At 41.8% G+C, this 27,208-nt stretch overlaps 1 protein-coding gene across 2 annotated transcripts; it reads right to left on the bottom strand.

Moving 5' to 3' along the window:
* Nucleotides 1–3,109: 3,109 nt before the first annotated feature.
* Nucleotides 3,110–26,778, bottom strand: LOC145362116 (forkhead box protein A2-like). 2 transcript variants are annotated; one of them, XM_080218161.1, is made up of 2 exons: nt 26,707–26,778; nt 3,110–4,956 (listed from the first exon to the last, which is right to left on the bottom strand). In XM_080218161.1, the coding sequence occupies exons 1-2, from the start codon at nt 26,776–26,778 to the stop codon at nt 3,799–3,801; spliced, it is 1,230 nt and encodes a 409-aa protein (XP_080074287.1). In that variant the 3' UTR covers nt 3,110–3,798. The 2 variants fall into 2 exon arrangements, with proteins under 2 accessions (XP_080074287.1, XP_080074288.1); XM_080218162.1 differs by having other exon boundaries at nt 26,477–26,732.
* Between the last annotated feature and the right edge of the window lie 430 nt (nt 26,779–27,208).

Genomic DNA, 27,208 nt, shown 5'->3' on the forward strand with positions numbered 1-27,208 from the left:
CTCAATCTCTCTCTCTCTCTGTCTGTCCGTCTTTCAGTCCATTTCTCCACCTCCCTGACATTCTCCACTCCTCTGATTGCTAGCTATCTACTTCTGTCTCGCTCTATTTCACTCAGTCTATTTCTTTACCTGTCTGTCTCTATTTCTCTCTCAGGCGACACGGTGTCACAGTGGTTAGCACTGCTGCCTCACGGTGCCAGGGATCTTTGTTCGATTCCTGGTCTCGGGTCACTGTTAGTGTGGAGTTTGCACGTTCTCCCCATGTCTGCGTGGGTTTCCTCCAGGTGCTTGGGTTTCCTCCCACAGTCTGAAAGATGCCTTGGTTTGGTAAATTGGCTGTGCTAAATTCTCCCTCAGTGTACCTGAACAGGTGCAGGAGTCTGGTCTGGTGACTAGGGGATTTTCACAGTAATTTCATTACGGTGTGAATGCAAGCCTACTTGTGACAAACAAATAAGCTTTAGTATCTGACTGTGTCTCTTTCTCTATCTGTCCGTATTTCTCTATCTGATTGTTTCCACATCTCTGTCTGACTGTGTCTATTTCTCTATCTGACTGTGTCTCTTTATCTATTTCCACGTCTCCATCTGTGTCTGTGTCTGTGTCTCTGAGTCACTCCACTTCTCTGTCAAACTGTCCCTGTAACTTAGCTCTCTATCCAACTCTCTCTCTGCCTACTTTTTTGACTGGCTGTCATTCTATCTGACTCTTGCCTCCCATCTCTCTGCCTGATTCTCGATTGCCCTGTCTGTGTCACTCTCTCTCCATCCGACTCTCCCTTGCTCTCTCTAACTCTCCAGCCAACCATGTCTACCTCCTGGCTGTCTCTCTGCCTTTTGATCTGTTTGACTGTCATTCTGGGTGACCATTTCTCTTGACTCTCTCTGTGTCTACCCAACCCTCTCTCTATGTCTCTGCCTGACTGTCTCTCTCTCTCTCTCTATATGCCTCACAATCTCTTATGGTACAGGTTTCTTAAGGAGTCACAGTTTTGTGGATGGAAATAATTTCCCATCATGACCAGGTGGGAAGAAAATAGCCAAGTGGAGACAATTGCTACTGAAAATAATTTGATTTATTTCTTAATATCATTCCCATCACACGTTTAACTGTGAATTGAATTTTGATTAAGCCGGGGGGGGACCGAGTGATGCCAAACTCTTGCCCAATGTTCTACCACATCCTTGCTTGCTGCATCAGTGGAGTTGGAAGACCCAGGCAAAAAATACCAGGGCTGCAGAAAGCTTTCGCCCCTTATCGTCATCTTCACCGGGGGGTGGTAAATCTGCCTTTTACCCACCCTGATGCACACCGGATCTGAACCGTTACCTGCCATGTACAGACCGGCAATGGGTCACCCGTTTGTGGCACTGTGAAGTACAGTTTCCACTGCAATCAGCCTGGGCACAAGGTGGTGTTAGGCAGAATTACCCAGTCTGTGCCAGAGGGCTCAGTTGTAAGTGGGGGGGGGGTGGGGGGGTGGGGGGTGAGGGGTGGGGGATGTTGGTGGTGGTGCCTTTGCACCAGTTTTCCATCGTGACGCCTCTTCCCTCCCTCCCTCTCAGCATTTAATTAAATAAAACATTAAAGCCACTACTCTAAGGTACATTAACAATGCGAATGAGGAAAATTACCGCAAACACGTTTCTTAAATACAGCAACCGATCTTGGTGAGCCTCTTCCACTGGGCGAAGGCTGTTTAAGATTTACAATATACTTAATAAAATTAAATTCAACACATTTAGATAAGAAGTTAAACTATCCATATACATCTCATAAATCAACCAATAAAACAACGGTACATTTGTCCATCACAACATGAAAAGGAAGATACTGTTTGGCAACTGCCCTTTGCAGTTTTCTTAAAATTGTAATGAGTCCCAAAAAACAAATGTGATGGGGATTTCATTCCTACTGTCCTGAAAGCATCCCGCATTTTGGGGCACAGTTCCAGGGATACCAACAGTCACTGAGTTACAGCTCCATGGACACTGACTGTTGCCAGGTTACAGTAGGGATACCAACTGTTGCTAGGTTACAGTTCCATGGATACTGACTGTTGCCAGGTTACATTTCTAGGGATACCAACTGTCGCTGGGTTACAGTTCCATGGATATGCCTGTTGTTAGGTTACAATTCCATGGCATGTTGATAGGTTACAGTTTCAGAAATACTGACTGTTGCTAAGAAACAGTTCCAGGGATATTAACTGTTGCTGGTTACAGTTCCATGGACTCTGCCTGTTGCTATGATATAGTTCCATGGATATAGCCTGTTGGAAGCTTACAGCCCCAGGGATAACGACTGTTGCTAGATTACAGTTCCATGAATACAGCGTGTCGCTGGGCTACAGTTCCAAGGACACTGCCTGTTGCTAAGGTACAGTCCCAGGTATACAACCTGTTGCTAGGTTACAGTTCGCAGGATAATAACTGCTGCTGGGTTACAGTTTGATGGATACCATCTGTTGCTAAGATGCAGTTCCAGAGCTACAGCCTATTGCTAAGATGCAGTTCCATGGATACAGCCTGTTGGGGGCTTTACAGTTCCAGGGATGCCAACTGTTGCTGCCTTACAGTTCCAGGGATGTTAGTTATTGCTGAGATATTGTTCCAGGGAAGTTGATTGTTGCCAGAGTACAGTTCCAGGAAGTTAACTGTTGCAAGGGTACAGCTCCAGCGATGCTGACTGTTGCTAGGATACAGCTCCATGCATGTTATGTATCAATGTCCTAAAGTACCCTCAGCAGGAAAGTGCTGAGCTTAAGGGGAGTGTGTTCTCCCAGCCTGGGAAAAGGACTGACCTCCGTTTGACATGTGTTTTATACGTGTTTTGTATGTGTTTTGGAATATTTGAAAAGTTCCCAGCAGTTTATACCGTGCTCTCGCCAATCCTGAGATCAATTATTCCCTTGTTAGTAACCCCACATCCCACCACTTTGCAATTTATAAACAGCGAAAGCAAGTGTGCTGTTCTAACCAGGACAGAAACATAGAAACTAGAAGCAGGAGGAGGCCATTCGGCTCTTCCAATCTGCCCCACCATTCATTTTGATCATGGCTTATCATGAAATTCAATATTCCCCCCCCCCATACCCCTTGGTCCCTTTAGCCCCAAGAGTGAAATCTAATTTCTTCTTGAAATCGCACAACGTTTTGGCCTCAAATACTTTCCTGGTAGTGAATTCTACCACTCTCTGGGTGAAGAAACTTCTCCTCACCTCAATTCTAAAAGTTTACCCCTTATCCTCAAACAATGACCCCTCCCACCATCGGGAACATTCTCTCTGAATCTACCCTGTCCAATCAGGCCTTAGGTTAATTTCTATTAAGGTCATGGATAATTTGAATAAAAGGAGGTCATGGTAAACCATCTCAGTCTGGTTGAATGCTCATCCTGTGCCATGTGGGAACTAGACAGGCCTCCTCCGGGTGGGATGGGTGGGTAGTAGTATGGGAAGGTAGGGTGAGTAAACAGCCACAGGTCTTCCTCATTTAGGTTAATATCGATGAGAAAGAAGGTAGAGGGAGCTAGAAAAATGAGAAAAGATGGACCTCTGGCGAGAATCGCATCTGGGCTTTTTTTTTAAACTGATGGTCGCAACTGAGAGCTCATCCGAATAATCAGAGGAATTCTGATTTTCACATTCATCCAGCATTAGAATCTTTTTCATAAAATTCCACCCAATGCAAGAACTTCAATGATGAAGCGAATAAGGTATAGGAGATGATCGTACGTTGTTCCCCGCTGCCTCTGGTCCCAAGCTCTGCTCTGAAGGTTGGATGGGAGTTCAGCACCTTATGAAGCATTGAGGACGGATCTGTTGTACATCACCTGATAATAGGAGCTGGGATCATTCATGGTGGGGGGCGTCTCAAAGCCGCTTTTGCTGAGCAAGGTGTTATACATGTTGTTGTAGTGGACAGGCTGTTCATACAGCTTCAGATCCGCCTTGTGGGGCTGTTCGGAAGACATCAGGTTGGTGATCGAGAAAGGATGGTTGAAGCTGTAGTGGGGGTCCATCTTCAGCTCGCTCTGGAGGTCGGGCAGATGATGCGGGAGAAGGTGATGGGCGATCCCTTGGTGCATGGCCACCGGAGATGGGGAGGGCCCCGGCACCGAGGATGGTTGGTCCGCCCGACGGCACCCAAGCTCAGTCAGGGTGCGCCGCTCCTCGGAGCCCGGGGGGGTGACAGACCGGCTGGACTCGGTGTCCTGGGAGCTGGGGCTTGGGTCCTTCCCCTCAGTGCCACTCTCCAACCCCTTGAGACCCGGTTCCAGTTTCTCCTTTTGGCACTTGAAGCGCTTCTGGCGGCGGAGGTAGCAGCCGTTCTCAAACATGTTCCCCGAGTCCGGGTGCAGGGTCCAGTACGATCCCTTGCCGGGCTTGTCCGGGGATCGAGGCACCTTCACAAAACAGTCGTTAAAGGACAGGGAGTGGCGGATGGAATTCTGCCACCGCTGCTGGTTCTCCCGGTAGTACGGGAAGAGGTCCATGATCCACTGGTAGATCTCGTTCAAGGTCAGCATCTTGCTGGAGGCCTGCTGGATGGCCATGGTGATCAGGGAGATGTAAGAGTAAGGCGGCTTGGCATGGCTGAAATTTCGCCGATACGGCTTCAAGTCTTTCCCCCGGCTCAGCCCGGGGGACAGCGCCAGGGGGCTCAGGCCTTGGCCCATGGGCTGATATGGGGACAGCGAGTTGACGGGGGCGGTCTGGCCTCCCACCGGTCCAACGCCAGGGCTCATGGAGTTTGGCATGGGCGAGAGTGCATTGGTGACCGGGCTGACTGTGCCTGGCAGGACGGAGAGGGGTGGGCTGAGATTTGTGTAGGACATGCTGAGCGAGGCCGGAGAAAGATTTCCAACAGATCCCATGGAATTCATGCTCATGTAGCTGTTTATAGAGTTCATGGTGCCCAGACCCGGATTCATGCTGCTTGCCGCCGGATAAATCTTTGGAAAGATAAAGAAAATACACGTCAATGTACGATAAGCAAATGACTGAGAAGACCTGCCTTGTCGAGAGACATATAAATCACACACATCTATTTCTGAGGCTTGTTTTTCTTGGGGAGTTCTGAAGCCAGAACTTGAGAGGCACTGACACTATAGTTAAGGAAGCCCACCAATGCCTCTACCTTCTCAGAAGACAAAGGAAATTTGGCATGTCAGCTACGACTCTCACCAACTTTTACACATCCACAAGAGAAAGCATTCTTTCTGGTTGTATCACAGGTTGGTACGGCTCCCGCTCTGCCCAAGACTGCAAGAAACTACAAAGGGTCGTGAGTGTAGCCCAGTCCATCACGCAAACCAGCCTCCCATCCATTGACTCTGTCTACACTTCCCACTGCACAATTATGCATAAAGCAGCCAACATAATTAAGGACCGCACACACCCTGGGCATTCTCTCTTCCCCCTTCCATCAGGAAATAGAGGCAGAAGTCTGAGGTGACGGACCAACAAGCTCAAAAACAGCTTCTTCCTGCTGCCGTCAGACTTTTCAAAGGACTTACCTCGCATTAAGTTGATCTTTCTCTACATCCTAGCTATGAATGTAAAACTACATTCTGCACTCTCTCCTTTCCTTCTCTAGGAATGGTATGCTTTGTCTGTATAGCTCGCAAGAAACAATACACGTAACTGTATACTAATACATGTGTATAGTATCAAATCAAATCAAATCTATGGCTAACCAGAACGTCTCTCCTGCTCTTGCCACCAGCCATTGGTGCGCTCCCATAGGAATTCTGATCGGGAGCAGGCCATTCAGCCCTTCCAGCGCGCTCCATCAAATGGCCTCGTACTGATCCTATCTTCCATGTTTCTATCTTTCTATGATCATGGCTGATCTCATCCTGGTCTCAAATACCATTTCCTGCCTACTCCCGGTTGCCTTTTATCCAGCTTTTCATCAAAACCATCTCGAATGTGGAACTGAGCCACGACAGATCAGCCATGATCTTATTGAATGGCGGGGCAGGCTCGAAGGGCTAGATGGCCTACTCCTGCTCCTATTTCTTATGTACACTGCACTCTCAGGCAGTGCGTTCCACAATTCACAAACTCCAGAGACAAATAGGTTCTCCTCCTCTCGGTATGAAAGCGACCTCCTCTCCCTCCATACCAATCACATTTTGTTCTAGACTCCCCTAAAAGGGAGAACACCTGTTCAATGTCCACCTTATCAATCCCCTTTAGCGCTTCATCTTCCTTCACGGAATCGGATGCGCCGATCGAACCTGCAGAATTTTGGGCGTGTTAACACACTGACACACTGACATAAACACACACACTGACACACTGATACAAACACACACACTGACACACTGATACAAACACAGACTGATATAAACACACACACTGATACAAACACACAGACTGCTATAAACACACACTAACACACTGATAGAAACACACACACTGACAAACTGATATAAAGCATTAACTGACACATTGATATAAACACACACTGACACACTGATATAAACACACACACTGACACACTGATAGAAACACACACACTGACAAAGTGATATAAAGACACACACTGACACACTGATATAAACACACACCCTGACACACTGATATAAACAAACACACTGACACACTGATATAAACAAACACACTGACACACTGATATAAACACACACACTGACAAATTGATATGAACACACACACTGACACACTGATATAAATACATACACTGACACACCAATAGAAACACACAGACTGACAAACTGATAGAGAGACACATACACACACTGATGCACTGATATAAACACAGACAATGACACACTGATAGAGACACACACATTGACATAAACACACACACTGACAAACTGTTATAAACAAACACACTGACACACTGATATAAACAAACACACTGACACACTGATATAAACACACACTGACAAATTGATATGAACACACACACACACACTCACACACTGATATAAACATACAGACTGACACAGTGATAGAGTCACACACACTGACACACTGATAGAAACACACAGACTGACACACTAATATAAGCACACACACTAACACACTGATAGAAACACACACACTGACACACTGATAGAAACACACACTGACACATTGATATAGACACACACACAGTGACATACTGATAGAAACAAACAGACTGATAGAAACACAAACACACTGATATAAACGCACGCACTGACACACTAATAGAAATGCACACACTGACACATTAATAGAAACTCACACATTGACACACTGATATATGCACACAGACTGACACAATGATAGAAACACACACATTGACACACTGATATAAACACACACACTGACACATTGATATAAACACACACACGGATACACTGATATAAACACACACACTGACACACTGCTATAAATACACACACTGACATATTGATACAAACACACACACTCACACACTGATATAAACAGACTGACACAGTGATAGAGTCACACACTAATACACTGATACAAACACACAGACTGATATAGCCACACACACTGATATAAACACACACATTGACACACTGATGTAAACACACACACTGACACATTGATAGAAATGCACTCACTGACACACTGATATAAACGCACACACTGACATATTGATATAGACACACTGACATACTGATATAAACACACACACTGACAGAAACACACACACTGACACACTGATAGAAACACACACACTGACACACTGATATAAACACACACACTGACACACTGATATAAACACACACATTGACACACTGATAGAAAATCACGCACTGACACATCGATATAAACACATGCACTGACACACCGACATAAACACACACACTGGCACACTGCTATAAATACACACAGTGACACATTGATATAAGCACACACACTGACACACGTTATAAACACACACGTTGACACAGTGATATAAGAACACACACTGACATACTGATATAAACACATGCACTGACACACTGCTATAAACACACACACTGACTTACTGATATAAACACACACTGACACACTGATATCAACACACAGATTGATGTTAACACACACACTGACATACTGATAGAAACACATGCACTGACACACTGATATAAACACACAGACTGATATAAACACGCACACTGACACACTGATAGAAACACATGCACTGACACACTGATATAAACATACAGACTGATAGAAACACACGCACTGACATACTGATAGAAACACACGCACTGACACACTGATAACACACAGACTGATATAAACACACACACTGACACACTGATATAAACACACAGACGGATATAAACACACACAGTGATAGAAAGACACACACTGACACACTGATATAAACACAAGCACTGACACACTGATATAAACACACAGACGGATATAAACACACACACTGATAGAAACACACACATTGACACACTTATAAGAACACACAGACGGATACAAACACACACACTGATAGAAACACACGCACTGACACACTGATAGAAGCACACAGACTGACACACTGATATAAACACACAGACTGATATAAAAACACACACTGACAGAATGATAGAAATACACACACTGACACATTGATATAAACACACACACTGACAGACTGATAGAAACACACACATTGACACACTGATATAAACACACACACTGAAATAAACACACACACTGACACACTGATATAAACACACGCGTTGACACACTGATAGAAATGCACGCACTAACGCACTGATATAAACACACACACTGACACACTGATAGAAATGCATGCACTGACACATTGATATAAGCACACAAACTGACACATTGATATAAACACATACACTGACACACTGATATAAAGACACACACTGACACATTGATATAAACCCACACACTGACACACTGATATAAACACACACCCACTGACACACTGATACACTGATGTAAACAAAGACTGATAGCAACACACACAGACACAGTGATAGAAATACATAGACAGATATAAACACACACTTTGACAAACTGATAGAGACACACACATTGACTCACTGGTATGAACACACACACTGACACACCAATATAAACACACACACACTGACACACTGATGTAAACAAACAGACTGCTAGCAACACACACACAGACTCAGCGATAGAAACACATAGACAGATATAAACACACACACTGATAGAGGCACACACATTGACTCACTGGTATGAACACACACAAACTGACACACTGATAGAAACACACACTGACACACTGCTATAAACACACACACTGACACACAATAGAAACACACACTGACACACTGCTGTAAACACACACACTGACACACTGATAGAAACACACACAGTCCAAAGATGTGCGGGTTAGTTTGATTGGCCATGCTAAGAAATTGTCCCTTAGTGTCCAGGGATGCTTTGGTTATAGGGATTAGTGGGTATAATACGTAGGGATGTGGAGGTAGGGCCTGGGTGGGATTGTGGTTGGTGCAGACTCGATGGGACGAAGGGCCTCTTTCTGCACTGTAGGGTTCTATGACATTGACACACTGATAGAAACTCACACACTGACACACTGATATAAATAAACACACTGACACACTGATAGAAACTCACACACTGACACACTGATATAAATAAACACACTGACACAGTGATAGAAACTCACTCACACACACACACTGACAGAAACATACATACTGACACACAGATATAAACACACACACTGACACACTGCTATAAACACACACACTGACACACTGATATAAACACACACACTGACACAATGACAGAAGCACACACAGTGACACACTGATATAAACACACACACTGACACACTGATAGAAACACACACACTGACACTGACATAAACACACACACTGACACACTGATATAAATGCACACACTGACACACTGATAGAAATACACACACTGACACACTGATATAAATGCACACACTGACACACTGTTAGAAACACACACACTGACACAATGACAGAAGCACACACAGTGACACACTGATATAAACACACACACACTGACACAATGATATAAGAAAACACACTGACACACTGCTATAAACACACACACACTGACACAATGTTAGAAACACACACACTGACACACTGACATAAACACCCACACTGACACACTGACATAAACATAAACACTGACACACTGATAGAAATTCACACACTGATAGAAAAAGACAGATTGACACTGATATAAACACACACACTGACACAATGACAGAAGCACACACAGTGACACACTAATATAAACACACACACTAACACACTGATAGAAACACACACACTGACAATGATATAAACACACACACTGACACAATGACAGAAGCACACACAGTGACACACTGATATAACCGCACACACACTGACACAATGATATAAGAAAACACACTGACACACTGCTATAAAAGCACACACACACTCACTGACACAATGTTAGAAACACACACACTGACACACTGACATAAACACACACACTGACACACTGATATAAACATAAACACTGACACACTGATAGAAATTCACTCACTGACACACTGATGGAAAAAGACAGCTGACACTGATATAAACACACACACTGACACAATGACAGAAGCACACACAATGACACACTGATATAAACACACACACTGACACACTGATAGAAACTCACACACTGACACAATGAGAGAAGCACACACAGTCACACCCTGATATAAACACACACTGACATACTTATTTAAACACACACACTAACACATTGACAGAAACACACACATACTGACACACTGATATAAACACACAGTGACAGAATGATATAAGAAAACACACTGACACGCTGATATAAACACACACTGACACACTTACGTAAACACACACACCGACACTCTGATAGAAACACGCATACTGACATACTGATATAAACACACACACTGACACACTGATATAAACACACACACACTGACACACTGATATAAACAGGCATACTGACACACTGATATAAACACACAAACTGGCACACTGATAGAAACACAGGCATAACACACTGATATAAATGCACACACTGACACACTGATATAAACACACACACTGACACACTGATATAAATGCACACACTGACACACTGATAGAAAAAGACAGATTGACACACTGGTATAAACACACACACTGACACACTGATAGAAACTCACACACTGACACAATGAGAGAAGCACACACGGTCACACCCTGATATAAACACACACTGACACACTTATTTAAACACACACACTGACACTCTGATAGAAACACGCATACTGACACACTGATATAAACACACACACTAACACATTGACAGAAACACACACACAGACACGCTGATATAAACACACTGATACACTTATGTAAACACACACACTGACACACTGACACACTGATAAAAAACACACGCACACACACTGATATAAATGCACGCACTGATGCACTGATAGAAACACACGCACTAACACACTGATATAAATGCACACACTGACACACTGATAGAAAAACACACATTGACACACTGATATAAACAAACGCACTGACACATTGATATAAACACACACTGATACTCTGATAGAAAAACACACGTTGACACACTGATATTAATGCACACTCTGACACACTGATAGAAACACACACACTGACACACTGACAGAAACACATACACGCAGACACACTGATATAAACACACACAGTGACACAATGATATAAACACACACACTCACACACTGAAGGAAACACACACGCTGACACACTGAAAGAAACACACACACTGAAACACTGATATAAACACACACACTGACACACTGATATAAACACACACTCACACACTGAAGGAAACACACACGCTGACACACTGATAGAAACACACACTGACACAATGATAGAAATACACACACTGACACACACACAATGACGCATTGATAGAAACAAACACACTGATACACTGATAGAAACACACACGCTGACACACTGATAGAAAGACAATCACACTGACACACTGGTATATACATACTTACTGACACACTGATAGAAACACGCACACTGACGCAATGACAGAAACACACACACTGACACACTGTTAAACACACTGACTGACACAATGATAGAAACACACACACTGACCCCCGATAGAGATTCACACACTGACGCACTGATATAAACACACACGCTGACACACTGATCTAAACACGCACACTAACACACTGATAGAATCACATGCACTGACACACTGATGGAAACATATGCACTGATGCACTGATAGAAACACACACATTGACACACTCATATAAGGACACACACTGACACACTGAGATAAACACACATACTGACACACTGCTAGAAACTCACACACTGACACACTGATAGAAACAAACGCATTGATACACTGATAGAAACACACACTGACATAGTGATAAATACATACACACTGACACACTGATATAAACACACACACTCACACACTGATATAAACACGCACATTGACACACTGATAGAAACACACACACACTGACACACTGAAGGGAACACACACGCTGACACACTGATAGAAACACAGGCACTGACACACTGATATAAACACACACATTGACACACTGATACAAACACACACATTGACACACTGATAGAAACACACACACACTGACACACTGATAGAAACACACACACACTGACACACTGCAGGAAACACACACGCCAAAACACTGATAGAAACAAACATGCTAACACACTGATACAAACACTTACGCTGACACTGATATAAACATAGAGACACTGACACACTGATAGAAAAACACACACTGACACACTGATAGAAAGACACGCACTGACACACTGGTATAAACACACACACTGACACACTGATGGAAACACACACACACTGACACACTGATATAAACACACTGGCTGACACACTGATAGAAGCACATGCACTGACACACTGATAGAAACACACACAATGATGCATTGATAGAAACAGACACACTGATACACTGATAGAAACACACATGCTGACACACTGATAGAAAGACACGCACTGACACACTGATATAAACACACACTGACACACATAGAAAAACACTCAGTGACTCACTAATATAAAGACACACATTCTGACACACTGATATAAACCCACATGCTCACAGACTGATATAAACACACATACTGACACACTGATAGAAACACACGCACTGACATACTGATATAAAAATACACAATGACACAATGATAGAAACACACACACGCTGACACACTGATATAAACACATACACTCCCACACTGAAGGAAACACACATGCTGACACACTGATAGAAACACACACACTGACACACTGACATAAACACACACACTCCCACAGTGAAGGAAACACAGACACTGACACACTGATATAAACACACACACTAATATAAACACGCACACTGACACACTGATACAAACACACACATTGACACACTGATAGAAACACACACACACTGACACATTGAAGGAAACACACACGCTGAAACACTGATAGCAACAAACACGCTGACACACTGATACAAACACTTACGCTGACACTGATATAAACACAGAGACACTGACACACTGATATAAACACACACACAGACACACTGATGGAAACACACACACTGACACACTGATATAAACACACTGACTGACACAATGATGGAAACACACACACTGACACACTGATATAAACACACTGACTGACACACTGATATAAACACATACACTGACACACTGATATAAACACACTGGCTGACACACTGATAGAGTCACATGCACTGACACACTGCTATAAACACACACACTGACACACTGATTGACACACCCACACTGATGCACTGATACAAACACACACATTGACACACTCATACAAGAACACACACTGACACACTGAGATAAACACACATACTGACACACTGCTAGAAACTCACACGCTGACACACTGATATAAACACACACACACTGATATAAACACGTACATTGACACACTGATAGAAAGACACACACACTGACACACTGAAGGGAACACACGCTGACACACTGATAGAAACACAGGCACTGACACACTGATATAGACACACACATTGACACACTGATACAAACACACACATTGACACACTGAAGGAAACACACCCGCTGAAACACTGATAGAAACAAACACGCTGACACACGGATACAAACACTTACGCTGACACTGATATAAACACAGAGACACTGACACACTGATATAAACACACACACTGACACACTGATAGAAACACACGCACTGACACACTGATATAAACACACACACACTGACACACTGATAGAAACACACACACTGACACGCTGATATAAACACACACACACTGACACACTGATCGAAGCACATGCACTGACACACTGATATAAACACACACAGACACACTGATAGAAGCACATGCACTGACACACTGATAGAAACACACACAATGACACATTGATAGAAACAGACACACTGATACACTGATAGAAACACACACGCTGACACACTGATAGACACGCACTGACACACTGATATAAACACACACACTGACACACATAGAAAATCAATCAGTGACACACTAATATAAAGACACACATTCTGACACACTGATATAAACCCACATGCTCACAGAATGATATAAACACACACGCTGACACACTGATATAAACACACACGCTGACATACTGATATAGATGCACACAGATACACTGATATAAAAATATACAATGACACAATGATAGAAACACATACACTCCCACACTGAAGGAAACACACACGCTGACACACTGATAGAAACACACACTGACACACTGATAGAAACACACACACTGACACAATGACAGAAATACTCACACTGACACACTGATATAAACACACACACTGACACACTGATAGAAACACACACAATGACACAATGACAGAAACACTCACACTGACACACTGATAGAAAGACATGCACTGAAACACTGATAAACACACTGACTGACACACTGATAGAAACACGCACACTGACCCAATGACAAAAACACACACACTGATAAACACACTTACTGACACACTGATATAAACACACACACTGACACACTGATCTAAACACACACACTAACACACTGATGGAAACACATGCACTGATACAAACACACACATTGACACACTGATAGAAGGACAGACATCGACACACTGATAGAAACACACACACACACTGACACACTGAAGGAAACACACACGCTGACACACGATAGAAACACACACATTGACATACATAGAAAAACACTCAGTGACACACTAATATAAAGACACACATTCTGACACACTGATATAAACCCACACGCTCACAGACTGATATAAACACACACACTGACACACTGAAGGAAACACACACGTTGAAACATTGATACAAACAAACATGCTGACACACTGATATAAACACTTACGCTGACACTGATATAAAAACAAAGACACTGACACACTGATAGAGATACACACTGACACACTGATAGAAAAACATGCACTGACACACTGGTATAAACACACACACTGACACATTGATATAAACCCACACGCTGACACACTGATAGAAACACACACACTGACACACTGATATAAACACACACACTGACACACGGATAGAAACACACACACTGACATACATAGAAAAACACTCCGTGACACACTAACATAAAGACACACATTCTGACACACTGATATAAAACCAGATGCTCACAGACTGATATAAACACACACACTGTCACACTGATATAAGAACACACACTGACACACTGCTATAAACACACATACTGATACACTGGCAGAAACACACACGCTGACACACTGATAGAAACACACACACTGATATAAACATACACATTGACACATTGATAGAAACACACACACTGACACACTTATAGAAACACACACACTGACACGCTGATATAAACACACACGCTGACATACTGATATAGACGCACACAGATACACTGATATAAAAATATACAATGACACAATGATAGAAACACACACACGATGACACACTGATATAAACACATACACTCCCACACTGAAGGAAACACACACGCTGACACACTGATAGAAAAACACACTGACACACTGATAGAAACACACACTGACACAATGACAGAAACACTCACACTGACACACTGATATAAACACACACACTGACACATTGATAGAAACACACACACTGACACACTGATATAAACACACACACTGACACACTGATATAACACACACACTGACACACTGATGGAAACACACACATTGACGCACTGATATAAACATACACATAGACACATTGACAGAAACACACACTGACATACTGATATAAACACACGCACTGACACCTGATCGAAACACACACGCTGACACACTGATAGAAACACACACATTGACACACTGATATAAACACACACACTGACACACTGTTATAAACACAGGCACTGACACACTGATAGAAACACACACGCTGACACACTGATAGAAACACACACTGACACACTGATGGAAAATCATAAACTGACACACTGATGTAAACACACATACTGACACACTGATAGAAACACACACATTGACACACTGATAGAAGCACATGCAATTACACACTAATAGAAAATCATAAACTGACATACTGATAGAAACACTCACACTGATATAAACACACACACTGACACACTGATAGAAACACTCACACTGACACACTGATAGAAACACACACACTGACACACTGATATAAACACACTGACTGACACACTGATAGAAACACACACTGACACACTGAAGTAAACACACATACTGACACACTGATAAAAACTCGCACATTGACACACGGATATGAACACACGCACTAACACGCCGGTAGAAACACACACACTGACACACTGATAGAAAATCACACTCTCACCACTGATATAATCACACACACTGACACACTGATATAAACACACACACACCGACACACTGTTAGAAACACACACACTGACACACTGATATAAACACACGTACTGACACACTGATAAAAATCATAAACTGACACACTGATAGAAACACACACACTGATATAAACACACACAGTGGACATACTGATAGAAACACATGCACTGACACACTGATAGAAAAACACACACTGATATAAACACACACACTGACACACTGATATAAACACTCACACTGACACACTGATAGAAACACACACACTGACACACTGATATAAACAAACACACTGACACACTGATAGAGACACACATACTGACACACTGATAGAAACTCACACACTGATATAAACACACACACTGACACACTGATAGAGACACACATACTGACACACTGATAGAAACACACACACTGACACAAGGATAGAAAATCACACACTAGCACACTGATATAAACACACACACTGACACACTGATAAAAATGCACACACTGACACACTGACAAAAAAAACACACACTGACGCACTGATATAAACACACACACTGAAACACTGAAACAAACACCCACACTGACACAAGGATAGAAAAACACCCAACTGATACACTGATATAAACACACATCCTAACACACTGATATTATGACACACACTGACTCAAGGATATAGACACACACACTGACACACTGATGAAGACACAAACACTGACAAACTGATAGAAACATGCACACTGATAACACAGACACACTGACACTTTGATATCAATACACGCACTGACACACTGATAGAGACACACATACTGACACACTGATATAAACACACACACTGACGCACTCGTATAAAGAGACGCACTGACACATTGATATAAACACACACTCTGACACACTGATATAAACACACACACTGACACACTGATAGAAACACACACACTGACACACTGATAGAAACACACACACTGACACACTGATAGAAACACGCACACTGATATAATCACACACACAGACACACTGATATAATCACACACACTGACACACTGATATAAACACACACACTGATAGAAACACACACACTGATATAAACACACACACTGACACATTCACATAAACACACACACTGACACACTGATAGAAACACACACTGATATAAACACACACACTGACACATTCACATAAACACACTCACTGACACACTGATATAAACACACACACTGACACATTCACATAAACACACACACTGACACACTGATAGAAACACACACACTGATATAAACACGCACACTGACACACTGATAGAAACACGCACACTGATATAAACACACACACTGACACACTGATAGAAACATACACACTGATATAAACACAAACATTGACACACTGATAGAAACACACACACTGATGTAAACACACGCACTGACAAACTGATATAAATACACACACTGACATACTGATATAAACACACACACTGATATAAACACACACACTGACAAACTGATATAAACACACACACTGACATACTGATATGAACATACACACTGACACATTGATGTAAACACAGATACTGGCACACTGATAGAAACACACACACTGACACGGATAGAAACACACACACTGACACACTGATAGAAACATACACTGATGTAAACACACACACTGACATACTGATATAAACACACACACTGATATAAACACACACGCTGACAAACTGATATAAACACACACACTGACATACTGATATAAACATACACACTGACACATTGATGTAAACACAGACACTGGCACACTGATAGAAACACACACACTGATAGAAACACACACGCTGACACACTGATATAAACACTGATATAAACACACACTGACATACTGATATAAACACACACACTGATATAAACACACACACTGACAAACTGATATAAACGTACACACTGACACATTGATGTAAACACAGACACGGGAACACTGATAGAAACACACACACTGATAGAAACACACACACTGACACGGATAGAAACACACACACTGACACACTGATAGAAACACACACTGATGTAAACACACACACTGACATACTGATATAAACATACACACTGCACATTGATGTAAACACAGACACTGACACACTGATAGAAACATACACTGATGTAAACACACACACTGACACACTGATATAAACTCTGATATAAACACACACACTGACACACTGATATAAACTCTGATATAAACACACACACTGACACACTGATAGAAACACACACTGATGTAAACACACACACTGACACAGTGATAGAAACACACACTGATATAAACACAAACACTGACACACTGATATAAACACACACACTGACACACTGATAGAAACACGCACACTGATATATACATGCACACTGACACACTGATAGAAACATACACACTGATATAAACACACACATTCACATAAACACACACACTGACACACTGATAGAAACACACACTGACACACTGATAGAAACACACACACTGATATAAACAGGCACACTGACACACTGATATAAACACACACACTGACACACTGATAGGAACACACACGCTGATATAAACACGCACACTGACACACTGATAGAAACATACACACTGATATAAACACACACATTCACATAAACACACACACTGACACACTGATAGAAACACACACTGACACACTGATAGAAACACACACACTGATATAAACAGGCACACTGACACACTGATATAAACACACACACTGACACACTGATAGGAACACACACGCTGATATAAACACGCACACTGACACACTGATAGAAACATACACACTGATATAAACACACACACTGACACACTGATATAAACACACACACTGACACACTGATAGAAACATACACACTGATATAAACACACGCACTGACACATTCACATAAACACACTCACTGACACACTGATAGAAACTCACACTGACACACTGATATAAACACACACACTGATATATACACGCACACTGACACACTGATAGAAACATACACACTGATATAAACACACACACTGACATAAACACACACACTGACACACTGATAGAAACACACACACTGATATAAACACACACACTGACATACTGATATAAACATACACACTGACACATTGATGTAAACACAGACACTGACACACTGATAGAAACACACACACTGATAGAAACACACACACTAACACGGATAGAAACACACACACTGACATACTGATAGAAACATACACTGATGTAAACACACACACTGACACACTGATATAAACACTGATAAAAACACACACACTGACACACTGATAGAAACACACACTGATGTAAACACACACACTGACACACTGATATAAACACAGATATAAACACACACACTGACACACTGATAGAAACTCACACACTGACACACTGATATAAACACACACACTGACACACTGATATAAACACACTCAATGATATAAACACACACTGACACACTGATAGAAACACACACACTGACACACTGATATAAACACATACACTGATATAAACACACACTGACACACTGATGGAAACACACACACTGACACACTGATAGAAACACGCACACTAACACACTGATATAAACTCACACACTGACACACTGATTTAAACACACACACTGACACACTGATAGAAACACACACACTGATATAAACACACATACTGATATAAACACACACTGACACACTGATAGAAGCACACACACTGACACACTGATATAAACACGCACACTGACACACTGATAGAAGCACACACACTGACACACTGATATAAACACGCACACTGACACACTGATAGAAACACACACACTGACACACTGATATAAACATACACACTGACACACTGATAGAAACACACACACTGACACACTGATATAAACACACATACTGAAACACTGATAGAAACACACACACTGACACACTGATAGAAGCACACACACTGACACACTGATATAAACACGCACACTGACACGCTCATAGAAACACACACACTGACACACTGATATAAACACACACACTGACACACTGATAGAAACACACACACTGACACACTGATAGAAACATACACACTGACACGCTGATATAAACACACACACTGATACAAACACACACTGATAGAAACACACACACTGACACACTGATAGAAACACACACTCTGATATAAACACACACACTGATAGAAACACACACACTGATATAAACACACACTGACACACTGATAGAACCACACACACTGACACAATGATAGAAACACACACACTGATATAAACACACACACTGATAGAAACACACACACTGACACACTGATAGAAACACACACACTGACACACTGATAGAAACACACACACTGATATAAACACACACACTGACACACTGATATAAACACACACACTGACATACTGATAGAAACACACACACTGATAGAAACACACACACTGACACACTGATGGAAACACACACACTGATAGAAACACACACACTGACACACTGATATAAACACACACTGACACACTGATAGAAACACAATCACTGATATAAACACACACACGGACACACTGATATAAACACACACACTGACCCACTGATAGAAACACACACACTGACACACTGATAGAAACACATACACTGATATAAACACAATCAGTGACACACTGATAGAAACACGCACACTGACACACTGATAGAAACACACACACTGACCCACTGATAAAAACACACAGACTGACACACTGATAGATACACACACACTGATATAAACGCACACTCTGATAGAAACACACACACTGATATACACACACACACTGATAAAAACACACGTACTGACACACTGACAGAAACATACACGCTGATATTAACACACACACTGATATAAACACACACACTGACACACTGATAGAAACACATACACTGATATAAACACGCACACTGACACACTGATAGAAACACACACACTGATATAAACACACACACTGACACACTGATAGAAACACACACACTGATATAAACACACACACTGATATAAACACGTACACTTACACACTGATAGAAACACACTCACTGATATAAACACACACACTGACACACTAATAGAAACACACACACTGACACACTGATAGAAACACACACACTGATATAAACACGCACACTGACACACTGATAGAAACACACACACTGATATAAACACACACACTGATATAAACACACACACTACAACACTGATAGAAACACACACACTGATATAAACACACACACTGACACACTAATAGAAACACACACACTGACACACTGATATAAACACACACACTGATCCACTGATAGAAACACACACACTGACACACTGATAGAAACACACACACACCAACACACTGATAGAAACATACGCACTGTCACACTGATATAAACAAACACACTGACACACTGATAGAAACACACATACTGACACACTGATAGAAACACACACACTGATAGAAACACTCACACTGACACACTGATAGAAATACACACACTGACATACTGATAGAAACACACACACTGACACACATACTGACACACTGATAGAAACACGCACACTGACACACTGACAGAAACACACACACGGACACACTGATATAAACACACACTGACACGAGGACAGAAACAGACACACTAATATAAACACACACACTGACACACTGATAGAAACACACACACTGATAGAAACACACACACTGACACACTGATAGAAACACGCACACTGACACACTGATAGAAACACGCACACTGACACACTGATAGAAACACGCACACTGATATAAATGCACACTTTGATAGAAACACAGACACTGATATACACACAGACACTTATATAAACACACACACTGACTCACTGATAGAAACACGCACACTGATATAAACATACAGTGACACATTGATATAAACACACACACTGACACACTGATAAAAACTCACACACTGATATAAACACACACTGACTCACTGATAGAAACACACACACTGACACACTGATAAAAACTCACACACTGATATAAACACACACTGACTCACTGATAGAAACACACACACTGACACACTAATATAAACACATACACTGACACACTGATATAAACACACACACTGATATAAACACACACTGACACACTGATTAAAACTCACACACTGATATAAACACACACACTGACACACTGATATAAAAACACACACTGACACACTGATATAAACACGTACACTGACACATTGATATAAACACACACACTGACAAAAACTCACACACTGATATAAACACACACTGACTCACTGATATAAACATACACACTGACACACTGATATAAACACATACACTGACACACTGATATAAACACACACACTGATATAAACACACACTGACACACTGATAAAAACTCACACACTGATATAAACACACACACTGACACACTGATATAAACTCACACACTGACACATTGATATAAACACACACACTGACACACTGATATCAACACACACACTGACACACTGATAGAAACACACACACTGATCCACTGATAGAAACACACACACTGACACACTGATAGAAACACACACACTGACACACTGATAGAAACACACACACTGATAGAAACACACACACTGACACACTGATAGAAACACGCACACTGACACACTGATAGAAACACGCACACTGACACACTGATAGAAACACAGAGACTGACACACTGATGGATACACACACACTGATATAAACGCACACTTTGATAGAAACACAGACACTTATATAAACACACACACTGACACACTGATAGAAACACGCACACTGATATAAACATACAGTGACACATTGATATAAATACACACACTGACACACTGATAAAAACTCACACACTGATATAAACACACACTGACTCACTGATAGAAACACACACACTGACACACTAATATAAACACATACACTGACACACTGATATAAACACACACACTGATATAAACACACACTGACACACTGATATAAAAACACACACTGACACACTGATATAAACACGTACACTGACACATTGATATAAACACACACACTGACACACTGATAAAAACTCACACACTGATATAAACACACACTGACTCACTGATATAAACATACACACTGACACACTGATATAAACACATACACTGACACACTGATATAAACACACACACTGATATAAACACACACTGACACACTGATAAAAACTCACACACTGATATAAACACACACACTGACACACTGATATAAACTCACACACTGACACATTGATATAAACACACACACTGACACACTGATATCAACACACACACTGACACACTGATAGAAACACACACACTGACACACTGATGTAAACACACACACTGACTCATTGATATAAACACACAGACTGACACACTGATGGAAACACACACACTGATATACACACACACTGACTCACTGATAGAAACACACACACTGACACACTGATATAAACACATACACTGACACACTGATATAAACACACACTGATGTAAACACACACTGACACACTGATAAAAACTCACACACTGATATAAACACACACATGACACACTGATATAAACACACACACTGACACACTGATATAAACACATACACTGACACACTGATAGAAACACGCACACTGATAGAAACACACACACTGTCACACTGATAGAAACACGCACACTGACATAAACACACACACTGACACACTGATATAAACACACACACTGACACACTGATAGAAACACGCACACTGATATAAACACACACACTGACACACTGATAGAAACACACACACTGTCACACTGATAGAAACACACACACTGATATAAACACACACACTGTCACACTGATAGAAACACGCACACTGATATAAACACACACTGACACACTGATATAAACACACACTGACACACTGATTGAAACACACACACTGACACACTGATAGAAACACACACACTGACACACTGATAGAAACACACACACTGATAGAAACACACACACTGATATAAACACGCATACTGATAACAACACACACACTGATACTCTGATAGAAACACACACACTGATATAAACACACACACTGACACACTATAGAAACACACACTGATATAAACACAGGCACTGACACACTGATATAAACACACACACTGATATAAACACACAGACTGACACACTGATAGGAGCACACAGACTGACACACTGATAGATACACACACTGACATAAATGCACACTCTGATAGAAACACACACTGATATACACACACACTGATATAAACACAGGCACTGACACACTGATATAAACACACACTGATATAAACACACACTGATATAAACACACACTGACACACTGATAGAAACACACAGACTGACATACTGATAGATACACACACTGATATAAATGCACACTCTGATAGAAACACACACACTGATATACACACACACTAATATAAACACACACTGACACACTATAGAAACACACACTGATATAAACACAGGCACTGACACACTGATATAAACACACACACTGATATAAACACACACACTGATATAAACACACAGACTGACACACTGATAGGAGCACACACACTGATAGACTCATACACACTGATAGACACATGCACACTGATATAAACGCACACTCTGATATAAACACACACACTGATATAAACGCACACTCTGATAGAAACACACACACTGATATAAACACACACACACTGAAACACTATAGAAACACACACTGATATAAACACACACACTGACACACTGATATAAACACACACACTGATATATACACGCACACTGACACACTGATATAAACACACACACTGACACATTGATATAAACACACACACTGACACACTGATATAAACACACACACTGATAGAAACACACACACTGACACGTTGATATTAACACACACACTGACACGTTGATATAAACACACACACTGACACACTGATAGAAACACACACACTGATATAAACACATACACTGATAGAAACACGCACACTGACACTCTGATATACACACACACACTGATAGAAACACACACACTGACACTCTGATGTAAACACACACACTGATATAAACACACACACTGACAATCTGATATACACACACACACACTGATATAAACACACACTGATAGAAACACACACACTGACACTCTGATATACACACACACAGATATAAACACTCACACAGATAGAAACACACACACTGACACACTGATATACACACACACACTGATATAAACACACACACTGACACCTTGAGATAAACACACACACTGATGAGTTTTAACTTCGCGAGCATCCTTGGGGAAATGTTATTGGACATTTGTTAATTCCCGCCAGTGCTTGTGGTTCCCTTGCTGGAGAATCGGCGGATTGTGCCCTGAATTCAGCGCTGGCTGTGCAATATTGAAGTGAAATGCTTTGCAATGTGCCCCCTGTGATGTAGCTTGTTTGTACCCTGTGCAGCAGCGATGGTGTTGGCATCCGATCCTTCTTCAGTGCCCCTGTCCCGGGCCAGCATCTCTCGCTGATTTAGAATGGGCAGCAGCAACTGCCAGAAAGACAAGGGCAGTGAAACAGTCCCTCCTGCTCCACTGTGGCAAACAGACTTTAACATTCAACAGGCTAAACAACTGTGGCTTTTTGAGAAGTGAATGACAAAAGTCGACCAAGGCGTTCTTACTGACCTCGCTTGGATCTGAATATAAACTGTTCCAGTCAGTAACCTCGTGTGATTCCATCTTCACAGACCCCAACATTGTTCCTTCTCTCTTTTACAGACAGACAGGTTGATGGAGTCAGGTGGGGGGGTGGGGGGGTTTTTGGGGGGGGGGGGTGGAGGGAAGGGGGGGGTGTGGGGTGGGTAGAAAAAGCAAAAATGATCCCTGGGTCTCCAAACTGTATTCCAATGGCTAACTCCAGAAGCATTGAACCAACTCCATCAGGCGGTGTCCCCAAAACTCCCTCGTCAGGCAAATAAAAGTGGAGTTTCTCTCATCGCCCAGGACAAATATTCCAGGTGGGGGGAGGCAGAGGTTGGCGGAGGGTCGCAGCAGGTAGTCCCGAAGAGAAATTCCAAGGCACGCCAGTCGCTCTCTGTAATCCCAAATCTCAGGTTTGCTGGTTGTTAAGTGTTGTAGGGGTTGGAGAAGTTTCCCTTCACAATGCAGGAGAAGTTGTGCTTTTTTT

Source organism: Carcharhinus amblyrhynchos, unplaced genomic scaffold, assembly GCF_965287045.1.
Source record: "Carcharhinus amblyrhynchos unplaced genomic scaffold, sCarAmb.v2.hapA scaffold_37, whole genome shotgun sequence".
In the NCBI taxonomy this organism is placed as follows: Eukaryota; Metazoa; Chordata; class Chondrichthyes; order Carcharhiniformes; family Carcharhinidae; genus Carcharhinus; species Carcharhinus amblyrhynchos.